The sequence below is a fragment of the Lontra canadensis genome, unplaced genomic scaffold (assembly GCF_010015895.1).
Source record: "Lontra canadensis isolate GAN:19392208 unplaced genomic scaffold, GSC_riverotter_1.0 scaffold61, whole genome shotgun sequence".
Classification (NCBI taxonomy): Eukaryota; Metazoa; Chordata; class Mammalia; order Carnivora; family Mustelidae; genus Lontra; species Lontra canadensis.
In genome coordinates, this window is record NW_022631055.1 from 4,954,063 (window position 1) to 4,979,321 (window position 25,259).

General features: G+C 37.7%; 1 protein-coding gene across 29 annotated transcripts in view; it reads left to right on the top strand.

The window, feature by feature from the left end:
* Window positions 1–11,846: 11,846 nt before the first annotated feature.
* NRXN1 (neurexin 1) overlaps window positions 11,847–25,259 on the top strand; it is a 1,152,783-nt gene continuing 1,139,370 nt past the window's right edge. For 13 of the 29 annotated variants that reach the window (XM_032877795.1, XM_032877797.1, XM_032877802.1 and 10 more), the window contains exons 1-2: window positions 11,848–12,260; window positions 15,007–16,686. In XM_032877795.1, coding sequence (XP_032733686.1) covers window positions 15,915–16,686 — 772 coding nt within the window. In that variant the 5' untranslated portion in view covers window positions 11,848–12,260; window positions 15,007–15,914. Of the gene's footprint in view, window positions 12,261–15,006; window positions 16,687–25,259 lie in introns of all 29 variants that reach the window. The other 16 variants (XM_032877814.1, XM_032877817.1, XM_032877804.1 and 13 more) reach the window with 4 other exon arrangements.

A 25,259-nucleotide genomic window follows, 5' to 3' on the forward strand; every position in this document is an offset into this window, starting at 1 on the left:
ATTTCCCTTAGGTGAAAGGCTAATAAATGAAAGAAGAATGTGGCTTCAATTAAAAATTACCAGGCATTTGACAACAAAACCAAATGATTAAAAAACAAATATTTTTAAAAAGGGAAGGACAAGGAAAATAACAATTGATTCGGATATTGGGGTTAATCAGATATTGAATTTGAAATAATTGTGATTCGTATGTTAAGAAAATGGATAATATAATGAAGAATTTCATTAAAAACTGGAAATATAAAATAATAAAGTAGAAATTCCATAATTGGACAAAATACAACCACTTAAGTAAGAAAAGTTAAATGGGGGCAGGTTAGAACCAGCAGCAGCAGAAAAAAAAAATAGTGAATGACATAAGTCAGTAGAAGATATCAAGACTAAAGCATAGAAAGAAAAAATAATAGAAATTAGAAATAAAAAAATCACTTGAGACAATGTAGTGAAATTACCTAATACATTTGAAATTGCAGTTCAAGCAACAAAGCAGAGAAATCATTGGGATTAAGCAATATGTGATAAAATACTGGCCAACAGTTCTCCAAAATTATTGAAAGACATTAGGTCTTTTCAAGCTTTATAATTATATTATAATATCCCTGCTGAGAGTCTCTGCAGGGAAAAACAGAAATAGATCACAACTTCAAAATAATTCTAAAACTGCCCAAAACCACAGTAAAATTCTTAAACTCCATCACTGGGGCTAACAATATACATTTACTTATAGAATCAGGAAGACGACTTGACAGTAGGCAGTTCAACATTCCATAATTGGTAGAAGCCAGAAAATATTGGGGTGATAGTTTCAAAGTGCTAAAGGAAAAAATTTTCCAAATAAGAATTTTCTGTAAACTAAAATTTTCTTTTAAAAATGAAGACAAAATCAGTGTATTATGAAACAAAATCTGAGATTTTTTTGCCACCAGTACATCCATGCTAAATGAAATAACAAAAGCAAGTTTTCATAGAGAAAAAAGTAAATCTAATCAAAGAAAGAAATGAAGGAGGGGATGAAGAGCTATGGAAAAGTTAAGTATGTGGCTAATTAGAAATAAATATTGAACCTATAAAATAATGTATTATCTGTATTATAATATAGAAATATAATACAAGATGACAATAACACCAAAGCCTTTCTGGCTTTGAAAGGGGCAAGGCATTTAAAAAGTCAAAAGCCCATGCATTGTCATGACAATATTAATTTATGTTTGACTCTGGTAAGTCAAGCTTGCCTGCTATAATCCTAGGAAACTACTAAAAGCTGCTAGAGAAGAAAAATTAAATAATAAAAATAATCCACAAAGTGATAAAATGCAAGAAAAGAGAAGAAAAGAAAACATAAAACAGGACAAGGGGTCATGGAGGTAGGGAGAGGGAAAAATGAAACAAGATGGGATCAGGAGGGAGACAAACCATAAGAGACTCTTAATCTCACAAAACAAACTCAGGGTTTTTGGGGGATGGGGGTGTAGGGATAGGGTGGCTGGGTTATGGACATTGGGGAGGGTATGTGCTATGGTGAGCGCTGTGAAATGTGTAAGCCTGATGATTCACAGACCTATACCCCTGGGGCTAATAATACATTATATGTTAATAAATAATAATAATAATAAATAAGAGTATAGTACTAGATTTATGCCCAAATATATCAGGAATTTACTTAAGTGTAAATAGACTAAGAACTCCAACTGAAATTTTAGATTTCAACCAAATACAATTTATAGAGAAGCATATTAAAACCATACATGCAGAAAGGTTAAAGTAAAAGGATAAAAAAAAGGATACGCCTTACAAGAGCTAACCAAAAGAAAACTAAGTTAGCTATACCAATATCTGACAAAATTAACTTTAAGGCCAGTAGCATTACTAGAGATAAAAAGAGTATTACCATTACTGACTAAAGCATTCATCTACCAAGAATACATAACAATTATATTTTTTATTCAGCAACTTATACAAGTATATAATGACAAAATATATTAAATATATGAAATTATTATAGCAAGATATATTAAAATAATTTATAGAACATATAGGATATATAATATATGAATTACATGGTAAAAAATTTAATTGATTTAATTGACAACATAGAACACTTATGTACAACTATGGAGCAAACATTCTTTCAAGTGTATGTGCGACACCTAAAAATTAACATATATGAGCCTCTAACATAAGTCTCAGCAAATTTCAAAGAACTGATATATAGAATATGACTTTTGATGCATAGTGTTATGAAAAAACCCTAATGTTTGAAAATTAAGTTATGTACTTTTAAGTTTCTAAGGATCAAAAAAGAAATTACCATTACAAATGAAAAAATTTGGGGTGCCTGGGTGGCTCAGTGGGTTAAAGCCTCTGTCTTCCGCTCAGGTCATGATCCCATGGTCCTGGGATGGAGCCCTGCATCCTGCTCTCTGCTCAGCATGGATCCTGCTTCCTTGGCTCTCTCTGCCTGCTTCTCTGCCTACTCCTGACCTCTGTCTGTCAAATAAATAAATAAAATCTTTTAAAAGAATGAAAAAATACAATTTTTTACCCAAATAATAATGAAAATTCCACATATCAGAACTTGCAGGCGTAGCTAAAGTCATGCTAACAGGGAATCTTCTTTGAAGATATTTAAATGATAATATTATAAGCATCTCAAGAACTTAGCTAGAAGTTAGAAAATGTGCATTAAACCTAAAGAAAATAAAAGAAATATTTTTTAAAAGCAGAAGTCAATTACATGGAAAATAAATACACAATAAAAAATTAACAATCTTTGATTCTTAGGAAAGATGATTAAAGTTAGTAACTCCCTACCATGAGTTATGAAGGTAAAAAGAGAGGATTAAAAATTACTAATACTAGGGGGTGCCTGGGTGGCTCAGTGGGTTAGAGCTTCTGCCTTCAGCTCAGGTCATGATCCCAGAGTCCTGGGATCGAGCCCCGCATCGGGCTCTCTGCTCAGCATGGAGCGTGTTTCCTCTTCTTTCTCTGCCTGCCTCTCTGCCTACTTGTGATCCCTGTCTGTCAAATAAATAAATAAAATCTTAAAAAAAATTCCCAAATAAAATTAATAAAAGAGTAATATATTATGAACAAATAGGGTGTATGGCAGGAATTTAAAAGTGTTGGAAAGTATTGGAAATTTAACCAGTATTATTAATCACTTTAACAGAGGAAAGAAGAGAAATTATGTGATTGCATAAAAGTACATTGAAATAGCATTTGATGGAATTCAATAATATTAGTAGATTGAGATTAGGAAGGAATTTATTTAACATGATAAATTATGTTAAAATGCAATGGGAATTATACAATAAGGTATGTTTGCTTTTTCAGTTTTGGTATTTTTCTCTCTCCCTATTTTCAATCTCTTAATATTTAAAGAAGATTCCAGAAAAATAATTTTATATTCTATTGTATAGCTTTCTGTTGTTGAAGTACAGTGACAGAATGGTGCAGTGAACAAGAATAAGGGCTTTCGTCTTAGATTTAATCATCACTCCATCAAGAAGCAATCTGTTAATTTCAGAGCAAGTTAATTAGCAACTCCAAGCCATATCTATCTATATATCTATATCTATATCTATTTTTTTTAAAGAGAGAGTGCACTTGTGGGTGTAGAGAGAGGGGGTCATGGGAGAGAGAGAGAGGGAATCATAAGCAGGCTCCATGCCCAGCACAGAGCCCAATGCAGAGCTCCATCTCCCAACGCTGAGATCATTAACAGAACTGAAATCAAGAGTTGGACATTTAACCGTCCGATCCATCTAGGCTCCCCATCTAAGCCATAGTTTGTTGAGAGAGTCAGAGAGACAGAGAGATGGAGGGAGAGAGGGAAAATGAGAAAACAAGAGAGCAAGAGAGAGGGAATCAATGAATGCATGAATTAATGAATGTCTATATCTCAAGGTTGTTATATGAATTCAAGTTATGTATATGTAAAATCATCTAGCAAATCACCTCTTATACTTGTTTGTCCATACCTGTATTTCCCCAAACTGTCTATCATGTATATTGTATTAGTTTCCTAGAGCTATTATAACAAAATATCACAAACTAGGTGGTTTAAGACAACATAAATTTATTTTCTCACAGTTTGGGAGGTTAGAAATCTGAAATGAAATAAAAATGAAAGCAGGATTGGTCCTTTCTTGAGACTCTACCAAGGAGTCTTGATTGCATTTGCAAAGACCTTCTTTTTCAAAAAAGGGTGTAGTCATAGATACCTGAGAGTGAGAACTTCAACTTGTGTTTTGGGGGGGACAAAATTCAACCCACAACGTATATCAAGCAGGCAGTAAACTGAAAAAAGCTAAGAGATGTGTGTAGAGTAGTAAATGAAACTATTAACAATGCCAGAACTAGAAACATATGTGATTCAGAATCCATTGTTTCTTCTCATATGCCAAGCTACTTAAGAAATCATCTTCATAATTACAAAAGTAAACTTTTAGTCTTGATTGTATGTATTTGTAGTCTATTCTATATCCTTGGCTGGGTTTAGAATGTGTAAATAAATCATTTGAAGTGTTGAACTCAGAGAAAAATAATACATGAGTGTGAGTTGGCATGGGTCTATGTGAACACAAAGTGAAGGTGACACATAGGCAGCCTTTTCCAACCAGCAGAGAGATCTGTTTCATCTCATGCACAGTGGTTGTGGAGGTTATTATTTTTAATGAGCTACGATTTTTAAAATCAGAAGATTTTCCTTCAGATTCCAGATTTCCAAATGCTCTTGAAAAGTCAAGATCTGGCAACAGTGGATCCACATGACACAGGCTGCTAGAGCTGAGGAATATATATTTATTTATATTTATATTTATATTTATATTTATATTTATATGTATGTATTATAAATATATATATAATTTTTAGGGAAGTATGTGATTTTTTAGTTGCCCACAGTGTCAACCAATCTTCATCATTTTCCCAGTTCTGTTTACTTAATTCATGTATATTGCATGCCAGACTTTGTCAGTCATTTCAATCTCCTTGATCTTTTGGTCTCTCCTTGATCTAGAGAAAATTAAATTACCTAGCACTGCCTATAGTCTCATTCAGTGGGATGTCTAGATCAAGTGCACAAGTGTAATTTAGGGTCCAGTTCATCTCTATTTTACTGTCATTTTTCCTTCAGCAAGAATAAATCTCTTATAAAATAAAACTCTTGTCAATTCTGAATCACAAGTAACTTCGAAAGCCTAATTTTTTTTTTGTATAAAAAAGTAGGTGTCTGAACTCTAATTTGTGAAGTTCCAATGGAGTGTATCTAATATCTACCATTATCTTATTGCCAACATATTTAACTCTGTGTGTGTGATCTGATTTATAAGAGATATATATTTGATTATTCAGATGAACAAAATATATTTCTCAGTTTTCTCTATCTTCATCCATAGTTCCTGAAAGCACTTCAGGCTCCTAAAGGTGAAATGGGTGTTTTTTTAATTAATGAAGGCCACATTTGGACCTACCCCAAAGGTTGGGCTGGTTGCCAGAAAGACCAACCATGTGGTCAGATGGTTGGAATTTTCAGTCCCACTCTTTCACCTTCAGGCCATGTGAAAGGGGCTAGAGGTTGAATCAACCAATGGCCAATGAGTTGGTCAATTACAACTATGTGATGAAGCCTCCATAAAACCCCAAAAGGACTAGGCTCAGAGAGCTATTAGCATGCTGAACCCACGGAAATCTGGAGAAGAGTGGCACTCTTGGAGAGGGCACAGAAGATCCAAGCTCTTTCCCACATCTGGCTCTATGTATCTCTTTATCTGGCTATTGGTTGGTATGCTTTGTCATGTTCTTTAATAAGCTGGTAAATATAAGTTAAGTGTTTCCCTGAGTTCTGTGAGTCATGCTAGAAAATTAAACAAATTCAAGGAAGAGGTCATTAGAACCACCAATCTGTAGCCAGTCAGATGCCCAGGTAACAACAGCCTGGGGCTTACAACCTGAATATGAAGTGGGGGTTTGGGGGGCAGTCTTAATCCTTAATCCTTAATCCTTAATCTGTGGAATCTGATGGCATCCCTGGGTGGATAGCGTCAGAATTGAATTGAATTCTTAGATACTCTGCTAGAGTCTGAGAATCACTTGGTATTGTGTTGGGGCAGGGTGGTGGTTTGGGCAGGGGACCCTCCCTCTCCAATGTTGGAACTAGATCAGAAATACTAAAAGAGTTGGTGTCAGTAGTGTTTGTGTGTGTATGTGATTACATATTTAAATATTTGTATGTATATATGTGTTAATTATAGGTTTAAATAATTACGTATATAATAGGAAACAAAAATAATATTAAGCAGATGCAACAGGGTAAAAAAAAAAAACTAACTAAACTAGATAAGAAAGGTAAACATGAAAAGTAGAGGAGAAGGAGAGACCCCTACAAAAATAATGAAGCTTAGTGATAGGAACAGGAAAATGTTAAGAATGGGAAACAAACAACGAACAAACAAACTAAAATCACACAGGATGTGTTTAAAAAGCCAAATACCAAATACTTCACAGAAATCTGATTTTCCACTGATTTTTAGGGGTAGAAATAGCTTAAACGGATCAAGACACAAGGCTCTGAATCTTGCTATATCATTAACTTCAGCACAACTCTCCAGCTCTTCACTTAAAAGCCATAGTAATGGAAATTAAAACAGGACTAGTTAAACAAATTAACTGATTGCTGGGACTCAATGAAAATATAAGTGTATGGCTAGATTCTGATGAATGAGAAAATTCCTTTCCTGGAATCTGGCAGTTGTGAATGGAAGGGGTTGACTGTATGTGGGGGTGATGGTAGTGGTAAGGAGACAGTTTCCATATAGAAGGAGACATAACTTTCTATAGGGAGATGATGAAGACAGGCTCAAGTATGCCACCAATCTTGAGAGAAACTCCCAAACAGGGGTTTCTTGTGGTAACTGCTATTCTTCTTCAGAAAGATTTTTCATCATTGTTGGGGAAAGAGGGGTGGGAGTAGGCATGGCAGAACATACCCAGGTGTTAGTGCTGCCCTAAATTTAAAAACATTGCCCCTCAGACACACTGCAGTGTTCCCACAGTGAAACCTCTCTAGCAGGTGCATCCTTTAGAACTTAACCACTAGTCTTAAGTACCTATCCATCTCTGTCTCTATTGTTGCTTGGTAACTTAACAATTACCATTAGTCTAATTATCTGTAGCCATTTTAAAATCACATTCTATCTTATGATTACTGAAAAATTATATACTCCTGTGAAAGTAGCTTACTTTTATGATGCTGAAGATTTTTTTTTCAAGGAGTATGACATGTAACATACTGAGTTTGCTTATTTCTCCTGAGAGTACCATGGTCAACTTCATAGGAAATTATGTGGATTTTTTCTATATTTGAATTCCAGTGTGGTTTTTTTTCTCCAGTTTATACCTGAGTCTAAATCCCTATATTTGATTGCTTGCCTTGCATTTAGAAATTCCTCTAGTTGTTGTGCTGAAAATGAGGTATATATAGCAGCATGTTCATTAACTATCATTCAACTTTTTTAACTAGAAAACTCATATTGGTTTATATAAAGGAAACCAGATAGAGACATTTAGCCACAAACCAACTAGCAAGGGTTATATTTATTTTTAAAATAAATAAGTTGTTGAACTAAACAGTAGCATTCCAATTATGCAACAACGATACTGTAATTGGTTAGAGGAATTCATTATTAATCTGAAATTTAGCTGAGAATACCATGTAATCTGATCTCTCCCTAGTAATACCATTATTTCAGCAGAAAAAAAATGGCTTCATTTTGGTTACCTACATCATAGCAAACAGAAAAATGCCCTCAGAGTGACAAATCTTATTGCTCTTTCAAATTGTTTACTATCTTTAGTAGAAATATATTAGATGCATATCAACTCATATCCCTCCTCCTCATTATTACCATGCATTTCTTCTTAAATTATTTATACTAGTAAAGTTAAAGCCACCTTCTAAATTCATATCAATTTGGGGATTCATGGGTGTCTCAAAGACTCCACTTTGCCTTAATGTTAATTGAGAAAGTAGGTGTTTACACTGATTCCTAATGTGAAAGCACAAGCTATGATTGCAGCAATAAACACAGAGTCTCTCTGTATTCATTTATCAGTCAGAAAAATCTTATCACTTAGTTTCATTTATTTATAGTGTGGAGTCAGTTTCCGTGTTAGAATGTTCATTAATATTTAATACCTTATGGAAATATATTTGTTTATGGAGATCATGCATTTCCATTTTCATTGTTGCAAAATGTTTACCAGTTTATGGCATGAGATATTACTTATGTTTCCATATTTGGGTTGTCAGGAATTCTCCCAATCAGACATAATCATAAACAACCATCTTGATTTCACAATTATCTCATTTGTTCTGAGTGGTAGCAAGGGGCAGGAGTTAAAATCCTTCACACATTACTGTAACCTAAAATTGGTAGATTCTCTACGGTGACTTGAGAGGAAGTAACTCTAGTTTTCACCTTTCTAGAAAAATACTAGATTGCTCTGACAAATGTTAAATTGCCTCAAAATAAGATTTATAGGAATAATTTTACATTTTACCTACAAACAACAACAGAATAAAACATTAAAAACATCTCACCTGTTTTCATTAAGATATTTCATACATTATTTGTCTTGAAGAATGACATTACAACATTAAAAAGTTGACATTTAATTTCCCAGATTCCTCTTGATGAAACCCTTAAGAAGGAAAAAAGAATTAACATTCATTAGCATCTGCATTGTGCCAAGCAGTGTGCTCGGTATATTTGATCATTTGATGAAAGGCATATAACAAGATGTTTAACGCCACAAGCATCAATTTGTATCCTTCCTTGCACTTATACCTGCTAATTGTGAGCTTGAGTGGGTCAATCACTCTGTGCTTCACTTTTCTCATTGACAAAATAAGTGAAATTCTGGAATTTACCTCATAGGGTTGTTTTGAGTGATAAACTAAGTTAATGTAAGTAAAACACTTGAAGTGCTGTTTGGCATGGAGTAGGCACTTAACATTAAACATTGGTGTTATCTCCATTAAATCTTATGAAATGAGATGCCATTATCCCTATTTAATTGATGAGAAAACTAAACTAAGTCTCAAAAATTTGGAGCAGTTTATGTAGAAACAACACAGGAAGTCATACTTTAGAATAAAGTAAGAGCTTTTATCATCAAATTATGTTCAGATTTTTTTCCCCATTCTAAGGACATACTGATAGTTTCCTCTCTGCATATTAACTGAAAAAACCCCAAAGAGATCTGTGGCTGTCCATCTTCCTTAGACTAGCTAGATACAGTAGTTAATTTAAATCTGATAATTGCAAAGCAGATAACTCCAGCACATAATGTAGTTCCTCAGTCTAGATTGTGTGTGTGTGTGTGTGTGTATGTGTGTGTGTGCGCGTATGTGTGTAAGGGGTGGGCACAGAGGACTTTTTGTTTTAAAACTTATGCACGAGGAATAAGAATTTTAATGCACATTTGAATCAAAACCACAGAAGAGAGCCCAATTAAAACTATGATCCAGTGGAAGCTCTCTGTAGCCCAACTGAAGATAAGACCAAAATTTACAAGGGCAAAATTAAACTAGATAATTGTTCAGGTCATATGCAGTAGGGGCAATTGATTTTTTTTTTTTTAATGATTCCAGGTAAGAGATAGGGTTTTGTCTCTTATGAGTGCTTGTAGAAATCTGCCATCACCATAGGATTCATTGGTGAATATACATACAAGGTCTGAGGGGCATCATGGAAACTTTAGATTCAATTCTTAAAGATTGGTTTTCCATTCCATTTACTTTCGCAGTATGGTTTACCTCTGTACTAGACATACATGGGCATATATTTTTTTAAGATTTTAATTATTTATTTGACAGAGAGATCACAAGTAGGCAGAGAGGCAGGCAGAGGGGGGGGGGAAGCAGGCTCCCTGCTAAGTAGAGAGCCCCATGCGGGGCTCGATCCCAGGACCCTGAGATCATGATCGGAGCCGAAGGCAGAGGCTTCAACCCATTGAGCCACCCAGGCACCCACATATGGGTATATCTTATGTGCTGTTTTCTCTAGAACCTACTGGTAAATTATAGAAAAATTCTTTAAAAAGACCCTGAATTAAGTAGACTATTGTGCGTGGAGGGGGGGGGTCCAAAGTCACTTAATGACTGGCATAAACTTAGGTTAGGTATTATTTTTGAGACTTAGCTCTACATTATTTAAATTTTCATTTATATTTTTTAAAAGTCAAGTTAACAGTTATTATTTCAGTCCGTTCCCTGAGAAATCCTATGGAAGGAGTTGGCAATCACTAGTATTCCTATTTTAAGGCCACAAAATCTGGATTTCAGAGAAGTAACTTTCATTGAGTCAAACAGAACAGAGTACATTTGAAACTAATAAAAATAGCTGGTATATACTCAACACAGTTCTAAATATCTTATGCCCACTTATTTGATCTTCACACATCAAACAGATGTGGGAGCTATGAATGAATCCGTTTTACAGATGAGGTGATTGAGGCATCATAAGGTAAAGTATCTTACCGAAGGTCACAGCTAATGATGGCAGAGATGAAACTCAAGCACAGACAACCTGATTCTAGTGCCTGTACACTTAATCACGTGACACACTGCCTTTCTAAGGGTAGTAAAATAATAAAACTTTTGGTTCCTGCCTTCAAGTTATTTAGACTCTTTTACAAAGGTAGCGAAAGAATAAATACACTTATCATAAGAATGAGTTATGGTTTCTTTGGAAGGAAAAGAATTATTGCATTTGGAATGTATATTATTTCAATACTCTTGAATTTGTCTAGTTCTTACAGTCTTGCTTTATAGAGCCTAGAGGCAGAAAATAGTCTTATCCTACAGCATTTGAAGCTGGAGCTGTTAGGGTTGTGGTGTTGAAATAAATATGTCTGCTGTTTCTGCTCTAAAACTAACCCAGGCTAAGAATATAATAGGGTTAGGAATTTAAATGTCCATAGCACTCAAACTGTAATTTAAAGCCACACACTTCGGACTTTTCTACCACCTATTCTGCAAGCTCTCTGAGAGTTAACTCCTTTGTCACCAAACCCAGCAATGCCTACTGGGCATGCCCAATGATTTGGTTAGAGCTTCCCATAGAGTTTCACTTCCTTCAGGTTTTACCAGCTGCAAAAGAAAGGAGGAGACGGAGACAAGAGTTAAACAGAGAACTTGATTCAGCTCAGAATGCCAGTGGCCAAGGCGAGCACGGAAAGCTGGGGAAGACAAGAGGCTGTGGCAGAAAGCACCCTGTCAGACAGACTTGAGTCTGGTCTCCAAGTTGGCGCGTTAGCCGGGTAGGTCCCTCTCACGTCTTCTTGGCACAGCCTAGGCAGATCGTGAAGATTTGAAAAGATCACTCAGGTTAGGTCCACAGTAAGGGGTGGGGCAGGGACGTTGGATCTGGGGGAAATGCCAGCCACTGTGTGAGTCTTGCTTGTCCCTGCATTCCTCGAAAAGCTGCAGCTTTTCAAGGGTTCCGAACAGGAGACCAAAGCGCGCAAGTAAAACCAGAGCTCATCTTAATCACTGACTCCTTGCCCCCTTCCTTTTAGCTGCCGAGCTCTTCCCTGGCACCCTTTCAGGTACCCTCGCCCAATCACGACTGAACCCCGGGAGAAGTGGAATCTCCACACAGGTTTCCGTGGTTCTAGCAGGGGCCTGGGCATGCTCAGTAGGCTACGTGGTTCTCCGGTTCTCTCCCTTTCTTTCTCTCTCTCTCTCTCTCTCTCTCTCTCTCTCGGGGGAGGGTGGGTGGTGACAAGTTAGAAGCTCTTGCGGCAGGTCCCCGCCTCCAGGATCGGGCTTCCCCTGCAAAGGGACGAAGCAAAGGTATAAACACCTCCCTCCGCAGCATCCCGACCTGGAGGGGCTGTGCCCGCCGGCCGAGCCCACCAGTATCCTCGCCTGAGGACGGCCCGCCGCTCTCCATGGTACTGCGGAGAGCTCAGCTCCGCCCTTCTCTTTCAGAAGGACAGCACCCGGCGTCACGTAACCCAGCCTTCTCAGGCTCCACCACTGCCTCCTCCTTCCCAGCTCTTTCCCTCTCTTCCTCCTCCTCCTGCTCCCCTCCGTTGCCTGTTTTCCCCTCCCGCACTCCTGGAGATAGACGCTCAAGCCTGACGCCTCTGAAAAGGCAGCGGCAGTCGCCTTATCCACAGACCTCAGGAAATTCGCTTTGACCGATGTATGCTTCAGGCTCTGGGTCGAGCTAAGGGGAATAACCGGGCAGGTAAAGAAGCTCAATTTGGGTTGGGGGAGGGGATGGGGCGAGGCAACCTGGAGAAGGATATATTTCCCCCTAGTAACTGAGCCAGGATCTGCCACAAATGCACAAGGAAGGATGGGTGGTGGGAGGGTGGAGGAGTATAGATCTTCGTTGTTTTGCATGAAGCTTTTTAAATAGATGGCAAGAAGATGAGATGGTGGAACTGAGGTAGTAACTTAAAGGCTGAATGCAGTGATTTATTGGCAAAAGAAAGAAAACAGACAAGTTAGAAACCAAAGCAATAAAATATATCTGTATCTACATCTTTCTCTTCTCCATGAGCCCTTAATTTGTGCAGTTGACTCCAGGCTCCAAGAAACTGCACTGGTATTAGAGATGGAGCTTAGAGACTGGGCGGGAAAGCCAGGGAGAATTTGGGTGTGCATTGGTATTGAGGGACTTTGTAAAAGCGAGGGGGGAAAAGGCACTTTTAAAAATTATCCCAAAGATTTCAGTTTCTTTGTGGTGGCATGTATTGAAGGATGCATGGAAAGATAAGTGTGCATATGTGTATGTGTGTTATAAACATATTAAAATAAATGCAACTGCAGCGGATGAGCATACTGTATTGATCCTTCCAGTGGCTTGGGAATGAATTTGATTCTGGAAATGAAAGAAAAGATTAATGAGGCTGTTAGTCTGCTTTTGAATTAGAGCGCTTCTTCCTTTGGCTGCATTAGGTTGTTTTTCAGATCCTTTTATTTCATCCTCTAATTTGTGAACTCACCAGGTTTTTCCAGCACCTAGAGAGAATCCTTTCTCCATATAAATACAGATACTCTCTCACACACAATGAGCTTCCTCTAAGAACTGGGGGAGTCAGTTGACCTCCCCAGTGGTAAGAATATATATGTGTTACCCCCACTCTCTATCCCTTAAAAAAATTGTCAAGGTGTGCATTAGTGGAGGAGGGCAGGAGAGGGGGTGAAGAAAGGTTTTGTGATCCATATAATATTAATTAATAAAATAATCGGCTCTAGTTGAGTCACACACACACACACACACACACACACACACAAAGGTTTTCTAACACATAAGCTTCTGGATGGTTTCAAAGCACTATTCTTGATCTTAAAATTCCAGATTTATTTTGCAAATGACTGAAAAATTGGCAGATATCCGAGTTCACTTAAAAAATGAGAGTATATTGAGTAATATGCTATCTTAGGATGATTTTTAAGACCACCTTTCTTTGGGCTTGGCACAGAAGTAGACAAGATATGGCTGGTGATTGCTGATGGTGTGAAATGTATCAGCCATAATAAATAAGCAATTGAGATTTTTATGTCTTTTATTTCTACTGGGCAATGTGTATGTGTATGTATGTGTTGTGCTGTATCTGTGTTGAAAAAGAGAGAACCAGTCATCAATTTCATCTGGGGAGGAACTTGAAGTGGGATCCCCTGGCTTGGTGGTGGCTCTCAGCTGACACCTGTAGGGATTGCTCTGTACTGAAGAGAAATGCTCTCAGCTCCCTCCATGGAGGAGCAGCAGCACAATGCGGTGCCATAAATTACTGCTAGTTTCAGCTTGGAGGAAAAAAAAGTGTTAATTGGACAGTGAGCTTCTATGTCCAGGCAATAAATGTGTGTGTGTATGTGTGTGCAGGGGGTGGTGTAGTATAGTGGGAAAAGCTGAGGGAAATGCATGTGTTTGCTTGACATGACCAGATGAACCATTTGTGTTTTTTTTTCCTTTCTTTCTTTGTGTGTGTGTGTGTGTGTGTGTGTGTGTGTGTTTGTGTCAAAATGTGAGAGTAATGTTTTTGGTGAGAAAAAAAAAAAGACTTAAAAGCAACTCACTAGTTATGATTTCTGTACCAATTCTGGAACCTGTCAGATTAGAGTTAAATAAAGAGGTAATTTTATAGTGAGTGATTCAAAGATATGACTTTATATTCTAGCATTCTGGAGGCATAGCAGCTAAGGTGACACACATGCCAACTACTGTTCTGACCACACAAATTCCAAGAACTGACAGCTAGATAAGGACTTGAAGAGGAGTTAAGATCACTGCTGGCAAAATATTAAATACTTTACCCGTCTTTAAAGGAGTTAATATTATGGCAATTGAGACATAAATGCTACCCCAAATAGATAGGACTCCAGTTAGATGACTTCTCCTATAACAGATTATTCCTTTAATAAAAGGAGGAAAATAATGTTTGAAATTTAAAAGAGAATCCCAAGAAACTATCGATATTCTTTCTGTGAAAAACATAAAATGGTGAGAATGCTATACAGATCCAAGCCAGCAGCTTCCAGTTGCAGTTTGATCTGCCTTGCCTGTTGTAAAATCTGTATTAACTGAGTTTTGACTAGGTTATATTTTTATTGTCCATATTATCAGTACACATCATAAGCAGAAGTCCCTAAAAGGGTCTTTTCTTCTTCTTATATTTTAAAAATTAAACTTTCTCAGAAAAAGTAAAAGATAACCATAAACCTATCTCTATAAAATTCTGAGAGGGTTACCTATTAACAGTTATAATAAACTGCAAGGGGGTAATGACTGATTGTAAAAGTGCAATATTAACTATTAGGAGACATTAGGTCTCCCCTGATAGATCAGGACGAACAAGCCCCTTCCAGTAAGGTTAACTCTGGTTTCCTAGGAACTCTGGTTATTTACCTGGTTTCTGAGCTGAATAATGATTTATATGATACTATAAATGACTTTAGAACTTAATTTTTATTTGAATTTTCTGCAGATTTTCTGGGTCCTTATAAAAAGACAAAACCAAAATGCATCACCAACACACAACAAACTGATATGCTGGCATCTTAGCTTGGCCTTGCAGAGGGAGAGAGGAAAGAAGAGGAGCTGTTGTGACACCTAACAGCTTCTGGCTATTCCACAGCTTCTGGGTTCGAAACTTACTGTTGGGGAGGGAAAAAGAGAAGTAAAATCCAGCCTGTGAGGCCATGCATAAGGAATTCTGCGTTGGCTACAGTGATGCAGGAAGCCCATGATATGACAGAAGAAGCAGGCCTTTGAAGCTACTCAGGGGTTAAGTGGTGCCCGTAAAGAGTCAAGGAACATTTCTCTCCCTTCTGGTTTGGGACAGCACATCTGGAGGAGAAACACTTGAGGCATTTACAAGTATCCAAGGATCCTGGTTCATTGCTGGTTTCTTGTATTTCCCTGAGAAGTATTTGCTTCTCAACAGTCTAACTGCTTTGCTTTTGCCGGGTACCACTGATGGTACCTGGTAGATGATAGTATTTGAAGAGAGAAGCATCTGTTGACACCACTGATGCCCTTGAACTAGGTCATTGGACTCAGATGGATAAGTGACTTCCTTTGACCTTCTGTTAAACGCCTTTTCCAGAACGTTGCTTCCAAAGTGTATCCTCCCTTTGGTCTGGAAGATCTGCTGCTGCCCTGTACAACTGGGGTCTACGTTTTCCAGTTGGGAGGTGACTATCGGGAGAGAGGGAGGGGTTGCTGGAAGAAGAAGAAGAAAAAAAGAGCTAGATAAAGGAGGGTGCATCCCTCCCACTCCTGCCCATCCCCTTACCCTACTTGTTTCCGGACCCTCATTTCTACATCACAGTGTCCAGGACCATTTTGACCCTGTCGGCCCCGGCACCCCCCCGCCGCACCCCAGCCCCGAGCATGGGGACGGCGCTTCTCCAGCGCGGGGGCTGCTTTCTCCTGTGCCTCTCGCTGCTGCTCCTGGGCTGCTGGGCAGAGCTGGGCAGCGGGCTGGAGTTCCCGGGCGCTGAGGGCCAGTGGACGCGCTTCCCGAAGTGGAACGCCTGCTGCGAGAGCGAGATGAGCTTCCAGCTCAAGACGCGCAGCGCCCGCGGCCTAGTGCTCTACTTCGACGACGAGGGCTTCTGCGACTTCCTGGAGCTCATCCTGACGCGCGGCGGCCGCCTGCAGCTCAGCTTCTCCATCTTCTGCGCGGAGCCGGCCACGCTGCTGGCTGACACGCCGGTCAACGACGGCGCATGGCACAACGTGCGTATCCGCCGGCAGTTCCGCAACACGACGCTCTTCATCGACCAGGTGGAGGCCAAGTGGGTGGAGGTCAAGTCGAAGCGCAGGGACATGACGGTGTTCAGCGGGCTCTTCGTGGGGGGGCTGCCCCCGGAACTGCGCGCCGCGGCGCTCAAGCTGACGCTGGCCTCTGTGAGGGAGCGCGAGCCCTTTAAAGGGTGGATTCGCGACGTGAGGGTCAACTCCTCCCAGGCGCTGCCGGTGGACAGCGGCGAGGTGAAGCTGGACGACGAGCCGCCCAACAGCGGCGGGGGGAGCCCGTGTGAGGCTGGTGAGGAGGGCGAGGGCGGGGTGTGCCTCAACGGAGGCGTGTGCTCCGTGGTGGACGACCAGGCGGTGTGCGACTGCTCGCGAACCGGCTTCCGCGGCAAGGACTGCAGCCAAGGTAAGGCCCGACGCCTGACCCACGGGGGCCTCGGCCTGGGCAGGGCGCGGGGAGGCAGGGCGAGGCAGGTGGGGCCCTGCTGGTGCATGCGGTCTTCCTTCTCTGGACAGTGCGTGTCAGCTAGTTTCAAGGTGAAGACCTGGTTTCAAGGTTTTGGCCTCTCTGCCTTATCACCTCCCACAGCTCCTCCTTTGGCGTTCTCTTAATGGTTGAGCAGCCCCATTTCCGGGTTCAGTTTTCTCATGGGAACCCTCACGTGCCAACCCCGCTTACTTACAGGTGGCAAGTAGAATGACCTCTCCTCTTAGGAGTCCTTGGGTTCTTTGTCAGGCTGCTCCCCAACTTAATTGGGCCATGGCTCGCCTGCACAACTACTGTGCTTTCCTCTGCCACCTCGGAGTCTGTAACACACAGGTGTTCCCCCTAAGATGCAGATAGGCATCTAGAAGATTGGGCACACATTTGGTGAAGAAGGAAGTGCAGGAGAGGTTCACTATGGTTGGGAATCTCCACGTTTGTTATTCATGGTAAAGGACAGAAGGAGGGGGGAACAGGATTCATAGGAACTGCTTTGCCTTTTATAAGTAAAGTAGAAAGTCCTGCTCCTGGTTGTGGAAAAAGGGGCGTGGGAGGGGGCACATTTGAAGGTTTTCTGGATTAGAGGAAGGAGGGTTCTTGGAATTAATGTTAGTTTCTTTGGTTATGTCCAAGTCCAACTTTTGTCAGTTTAGGAAAAATTATGTGATTTCTGTGATTTCTTGAAGTGGGAGACAGGTCAGCTAATATTTAGAAATGTTAGAGATTAAATAACATATTTCTTAATTAGCAGATGTCTTGGAAAGATAAATAACACAGAAATGTAGACGTTGTTGGACTGGAAAGCTTCTGTAGGCTAATAAACAAGGGATGAATATGAAGGATTGTAAGAGATTTTCTGAGTACATTTAGCTAATGATATTTATCTGAGTAGCGGAGGCCAACCTGTAAATTCTCTTGTTTTTAAGGACTGAAAGTGTGGAATGAAAAAAAAATCATACCTAAGTTTTATTTTCTCCCCTTAATAAATAAAATTCATTCTCGTGTCTCTAATATTGCTACATGACAATGACCAGGGAAAAATACTGTATAAATACCGAAAAGCCTATGACCAGAAAGTGACTGATATGAAAAAGATGAAGCATGGATATATTTGTGGCTGAGCAACAGAGGTGTCAGGGTTTAAAGTAGATAGTGCATGGGTCAAATCAAGACAGCACATGGATAAATGACATTTATGGCTGTAAATGTTTTTAAATAGATTAATTATTAAATCTTATTTTGAAATCTGTGAGGACAAAAGCTGTATGTGTGGCTGAATTTTATTGTATAATGTCTTCTCCTGCTCTCTTTTTTTTTTTTTTTGCTTTTTTGCTGACACTTCTAAGAGGAACTAGCCCTTGTAAATCTTATTAGACTTGGCAGTTCTCTCTCATCTGACTTGAAGAGAAATGAAGACTTGATAAAATTTGTAATTGTTTAAACAGCAAAGGGAGTTTGTTAGGAAGGAAAAAGCTGGTCTTCAGAAAAAGAAGAGCTCTGTAGCCTTCATGGGTTTATGGAAAAAAAAAAGGAAAGGGTTATTTTATTATTCTCTGCCTTCATGAAGGTTTTTGTTTTCATTTTGTTTTGGCTTTAGTAATTATAGAAGACTGTGTATTCCATGGGCTAGACTGCACTTCAGCTTGGCCAGTAAATTTCCATGGATTTAGTACCAGGCTTTATAGTTAGGTTTTACAAAAATAAAACAGTACATGTTTTTCCTCTCCCATGTCTAATTTAATTGTAAATCTTGAATGGAGTAGCTGGTAAATATGATGATTTGCTATATTATAATTTGAGGCTCCATATCTCTTCACTGATTAATAGAAACGTATTTTTTAATAGAACATTTTTTATGGGAAAAATTGCTCTACATATCCCATAGCCACTTTAAAATACAGAGCAGAAAATTTAATGAAGGACGCCTGAGATATAACTTCCTTCCTTAAATTAGGAAACAAATATGACACAATGACAGCTTGTTCTGTGTAGGAGGGTGTTTTAAATTAAAATTTTTATTTTCTTGTGCATTTTAAATGTAGGGATCCAGGGATCATGCATAATCAGGAACACTTAAGAGTGGAGAAAGCATGGCAAAAGTAATATGTTGAAGAGAAGCAGAATTAAATGTTTCTGAAATGCATTTTATTTTGCCAGTGGATAGGATCTTTCCATAAAAGGAAGAATTTGGAATTACCGAGATACATAATTGAGCAGTATAGTACCTGATGCTTACAGTAATTCAATTCAGAAAAGAAAATCCATCAGGATGGTTCTGGAGCATTGATTGGTTTTGAAAATTTGATCTGAAAACGGAGTGCAAAGATCACCACTAGTCATGAAAGGAAAACAAAAGGCTGGATTCTTTTCATTATCACAGAAATGGGAGATGGACTGATAAAGGCAGAGTCCATCTGCCCAGAAGGATCGGCTCCATTTTTATGTATTTTCTCTATTTCATGTGTGTCAAGTGACTGTTAAATAATTAATTGAGAATGGATGCTTCTCCCTACACCAATCATGTATTGATGGCCAGGGATAGGTGGTTTCTATTCAGATGAAGTATGAGCAGAGCCCTGCCTCGCGCAAGTATTTACACTGATTGCCACATCCTTTTTAAAAACTAATTTGAAAACAAATCCACATTCATTAGAGAAAATTTAGAGAAAAAAAATTAAAACAAACATTAAATAAGATTCAAATTGTATCTTTTTCTAACCACAATTTCTTTTTTAACTTAATAAAGTCTAATATTATTTAGTTGCCTTCATATTAAAAATACAGTCAGAACTACTAAATGGGCAATAATAATATTCTTTCTTTCTTTTTTTCCTGGCTCAGAATGTCTTGCAACAACTTCTGCATCTATGGTTTTCTAGAATATTTTTATTTAATGAGCTCAGTTTCATCCTTACTCTAATTTATTCAAGCCTAGCAAGTTTTATTTATTTATTTATGTAGTGATGGAAAGAGAACACAAGAAAGGTTATGTGTCAGGACCAGGTTAGTGGCAGAGCCTGCATACAAGTGCAGGCACTCTCATTCTAGAGCCCTATATTATCTTCTCTGCTGAATGAGATTTCCATTTTATGAGGGTTGATATTTTTTCAGGTTCAGGGATTATTCAAAACATATATATATATATATATATATATATATATATATATAAATCGTTGATGAGATAGAACTAACCTATATATCACTTACATTCTTTGACCCTGAAAATGAGCCTCAGAACTCAAGTATCCAAGAATGTCATCTTTCCTGAATGATGGATGCCTGTGGGGTACATAGCTTTTTCAGTGAATCAGGCTCATCTAAGTACCCCAGGACCATTATTATTTAATAAGTCTCTACTTAAGAGGACTAATAGTTTCTTAGCAGCTTAAAAGAATTAGTGAATTTCATGGCTGTCTAGCTTAAAAATGAGAATAAAAAGCTGATCAATAAGAAGTAAAGTTATACTTTTAAAAATGATTTCCAGGTTTCATGTATTTTAGGGTCATTTATACTAAAATTTCATACTAGACTCTTCAGTGTCACTTTTATTTACTTTCCCTATTTAAATGGACATAAACACATACCCTTACAATGGCTAGTTACTAAATATTACTAAACATGGTAGTATGATAGATGTCACTTAATGAAGCCCATGCTTTATATGACTTTACTAACGTGATCAGATAGACAACCATATTCACTCAGTCATTTCTGCATTCATTTCTTTATTCAGCACATAATGATTGAATGCTTTTTATGTGTCTGAGTAGCAGGCTCAGGTAAAAAAAAATGTGAGTAAACTCTCAGAAATAGTTCTTACTTTGCTAGACCTTGCATTCCAATGAGGAGACATAGTTATTTAAAAAGTAAATGGAAACTTAAAATGGTGGTATGCATTTTGGAAGACAAGATACATACACAATACATTGTATTGTGAGAACTTAAAATAGTGTGAACTGACCTAATCAAAGAAGGTTTCCCTGAAGATTGAGGTTTAAATCTGAGAGACAAGAAGGAGTAAACCATGTAAATGTAGAGGAGAAATACTAGTTACAAAAGCCTGGTATAGGAGTTGGCCTGGCATATTCAAGCAACTGAGAGAAGGCCCTGGAATATGGAGGTCTTAGAGGAGTAGGCCCGGGTCTTGCAGACCCTTCTAGAACCATACCAAGGATTTGACTCTTTATGGTAAGTGTGATGGAAAAATAATGGAAAGACTTTAGTGTGGAAGGTGTCAAATTTATACTTCAAAAATGTCACTCTGGCCACACTGTAGGAAACACATTGATAGGGGGCCGGAGTAAAAGAGAAAACATTATTTTCTGTTTGTCAGTTAATAAAATTTGTTTAAACACCCACTGTAAGCTGTAGACTGAACGAGGGGAACATAGGGAAAAACAAGATTCTTTCTTTAAGGAAGTTAGAATCTTGTGAGTTTGCTTACATATAGAAATCTAAGGGCATTCATTGTTAGGAACGCTTGATTCTGTCTGTGAAAATTATCAGAACCCTTTCTGTGGATTATCATGTAGTTTCCCCAGATAAACCTAGCAAATCTATAGGCTTTTGGAGCCCACTGGCAATGTCATACTATGTTGTACTCTCCAAGATCCTTACTCAATATGCCTTTCTTGTGACAGTGTATATTGGTTTATTTTGATTCTAGGCTTTCAGTATTTTAACTGCTGCAATAAAGAAAAATATTACATAGGTACTTAATTCTTGATTTACTCTGTTTCAGAATTTTTATTAAGAAAGCCTTTAACACAAAAACATTTGTAAAAACTATCACCCTCCATATAAACTAATACATTCATTCATCTCAATCCTATATTTAAATAGTGATTCTTACTATATTTATTCCAGTGTGTAGATATAGATATCTAATGGGCCTATTCTATTTAAGATTTGTCTTTGAGGCTCTCCTATAAGTTAAAGTTATTTACATGTATCTGCAGAGAAGCTAGGTAATATATTCAAGTTTTAAAAGCTTAAGTAAGATATTCTTACAGTTATTATAAACAGATTATATTTTTTACCATAAATTTATATATATGCCAGTGAAATCATGTTCCAGTTTTGGATACCTTTAGAGAAAGTGTGATAATAAACTGATAAAAAAAAATGACTCCTGACTGACTACAGAAAGGACTAACACTATATAATATTTATGCTCTTCTTAGCTGTATTGTGAGAAGAAGCACCCTGACCTACACTAGCTCCTGAAAAGCAGTCATTGACCCATTCTGTATCCCTTTCTCAGTAAACATTTGGTGGCCACACCTTAACTCCTATAAATATTCATTGAAAATTATGTATCATAGATACTTAACGTTTTGTTTTATTTTAGAGATATAAAGCTGCTGTTTGAAATTTCTCTGCAAACTTTATTTTCAAGAAGTGCACACGAGTTTTTGACATAATTAAGAACAAGTCATTTTTGCGGTCTAAAAATTTTCAGTTCATGTTCACTTCACATATTCTAAATGTTTAGAGTTTGTTGTACAAAACAATATTATACAAACCTCATATACTTTTTTTCTTGTGCACTTATGTATAATTTTACAGCTCGGTCCCTTTTCTGTTACTCGAAGCACAAGATTTGGTAAATTTCTTGGTCTTTGCTAGATAGTAAGACTTAAAATGTCCCAATTAGGTTTTGAGGAAGAAAAAGGTTTTTTTGGATAATTGTATTAGACCTCTTCAGAAATTGCGTGGCTTTTTTTTTTTTTCTCACTTCTTTTAAGCATAGATTCCATGTGTTCTACTTGAATATGGGAATGGGTGCAGTGCTCTCTCAAATCCTTTTCTTGCCTTGGTATTTACACAGTGTGGGTAAACAGAATGTGGCAAGGTGTCTGAACAACTAAATTCCAGATGTGGTATTGCCTCCAAATCACTGTTAAAAGTAGAGTGAGATCACTGATGCTCTGCATTTCAGTTTTCAAGATTGTAAATCGAGAAATACATAATCAGGCAACTAATACATTGTGAACTTAGGCTAACTTATTTCAGAGTATGAATAGTTAATAGGTGAAAACTCCCAGAAAAATGTGAACATTGGGAAGAAATATCTAATGGCAGCAAGGGTAGATGCCTCTAAAGTGTTGTAAATGTTAATAGTGAAAATGTTAAACATGTTTCTATAAATCTATGTTGGGGTCATTTTAGAGGAAGTTTAAATCATTCATGTCCAATAGTATATATAAGATTTGGTGGAGTTTCCTTATTACACACTGATACATTGGTACAGATAAGCTGAGTAAAGAGGGCATTCGTCTCCTTGTTTCTTCTTTGTAAAATCTGAACAAATGAAATAATTTAATATTGGGAGAAAAAAAAAACATTACCAGTCTAACCATATAACTCTCATAATATTCTCCAAATCTACAAAAATATGTGGTTTCTCCCCTCAAATATTAGACATAAAATTATTTCAAAAGGTGCACTAGATGCCCCTCCTTTCTTGGTGCCATAAGCACCTCTTGTGTTTGAAAAAAAATTGAAATTATTCTGTTTAGAATCATAAATTATTCTAATTATTGTTTAGTGCTTACTGAGTGAAAAGCATTGGACAGTGTACTTTGTCCATCTTAACCTTATTTATACCTACACAGTCTACATGAATAGGTTTTATAAAATTCCCATTTTACAGAGGAGAAAATTGTGGATTAGAAAAGCTGCCTTGCCAAAAGGCACATAGTTCATGGCAGAGCTGAAATCCGAGCCCAGGTGTGTCCATTGCCCCAACAGGCAACTCTGTCCATTATATGACATAACCTGTTTTACTTAATAAACAGCTAGTGGATGCTGGGAATTTGTTTTGTGTTGTCAGCTTGCTGCTGATATGAATGGCTGACTTATAATAAAGACTTCAGAACTGAAGATTGTGGCAGACCCTTATATTTAGTGCCATTTCATAATGTCACGATAATAACGAAACAGAATAGCTTGTCAGGATTCATTGCACTTTGTTTCTATAACTTGCTTATTTGTTGCTTTTGTTGACCTTCTATTAATATTATGCTTAATGGGTTGATTTTACTTTAATGAAACTAGAAGTAAAGCCCCAGTGTATTGCATCTGAAGAACTACAGTTTTTAATCTCCTGAATGAAAATACTTAGTTTTCACAAAACCAGCAACACAGAATTTGCATCCTCTTCAAAGTCTGGGAGATAACATTATTGAAATTATCGAAGTCCGTGGTGATTTAGCACAAGTACAAAGATCTATCCCCATCACATAAGCAGACACTTTGACTTGCTGAGTTAGAATGTGGTTCTGCTGAAGGTTTAGATGATGGTACACTGGGCATTTAATTGAAATTACATAATGAGAAGGTAGTGTCTCTTTGGATAAGTTTGGCTTCCCAACACATTGCCGAAAATTGAATTCAGGAGCAGTTCTTAGAGTTAGAAAGATGTATTCCCTATGCTATTTCTGGTATATATGAGAAGCTATTATTGGAAAGAAGTGGGAGGAGAACAAGACTGACCTGGCAAGCCAAAATGCTGACCTGGACTCTTGTCTAGTAACTTGTGCTCGAAACTGTCTGGACTGTAATTAGAAATACACTGACGCCACATTACAGGAACCAGTGCAACTTCAAATAGCACTTTCTTAGGTTGGTTCCCAGGAGGGATCTGGTGGTCCTGAAGTTAAAGGAGGAGCTTCCAAGAACAGTTGCTTCACAAGCGCCCTAACATCAGGCGGGGCTTTCTGTATTTAATTATAGGCATAATGAATTCTGTGTGGATGACATTCCATAACAGAAACAACACTGATCACAGTTTAGGAGCTGCTGTTGTGGGTGACCCAATAAGACCAGGCCTTGTATATGGAACCAGCTAAGCTCAAGTGTTACTCAGACTTTGCTGGATTCAGCAGAATGAACTGCCCCAGTCCAGCAGAGGCAAGGAAATTAAAGACTCCTGTTTTTCTCCTAAGTAATGATGTCTCTCTATAATTAAGCATGCCTGGACTTTCCTTAGGGAAATAGCTGGCATGGTAGCATATAACTATAGCTGCCATATGGAAGATAGTACTATTCAGCTTAGACTCTTTATCTGAATGCAACATTGGTTTGTTTGTTTGTTTCCCAGGAAATAATGTGACTATTTAAAATCGTTGCATGTGAACTTTAAGGGACTAAATGTTTAATCTATACAACTGAAAACATTGTAAAAATAGGATGTAACATATTGTATACTGTAAATGTTAAGACATGAACTTCTATTTTAAAAATTGGGTCAACTTCCTGTGACCTAGAGTACTAAGATTTTTAAAATGATGAAAACATGTACTTTTCATATATAAATGATTGTGCATATGTGTATAAACACAGAAATATATACAAAAATATGACATATATAAAAATTATATAAGCAGAGAAGCATTTTTTAAAAAAGTCTTTGAAATCATGTTAAAATCTTCACAAATATATTGGTTAAACATATCATTAAAATATGTCTTTGTGATTTTAAATAGTCTGTG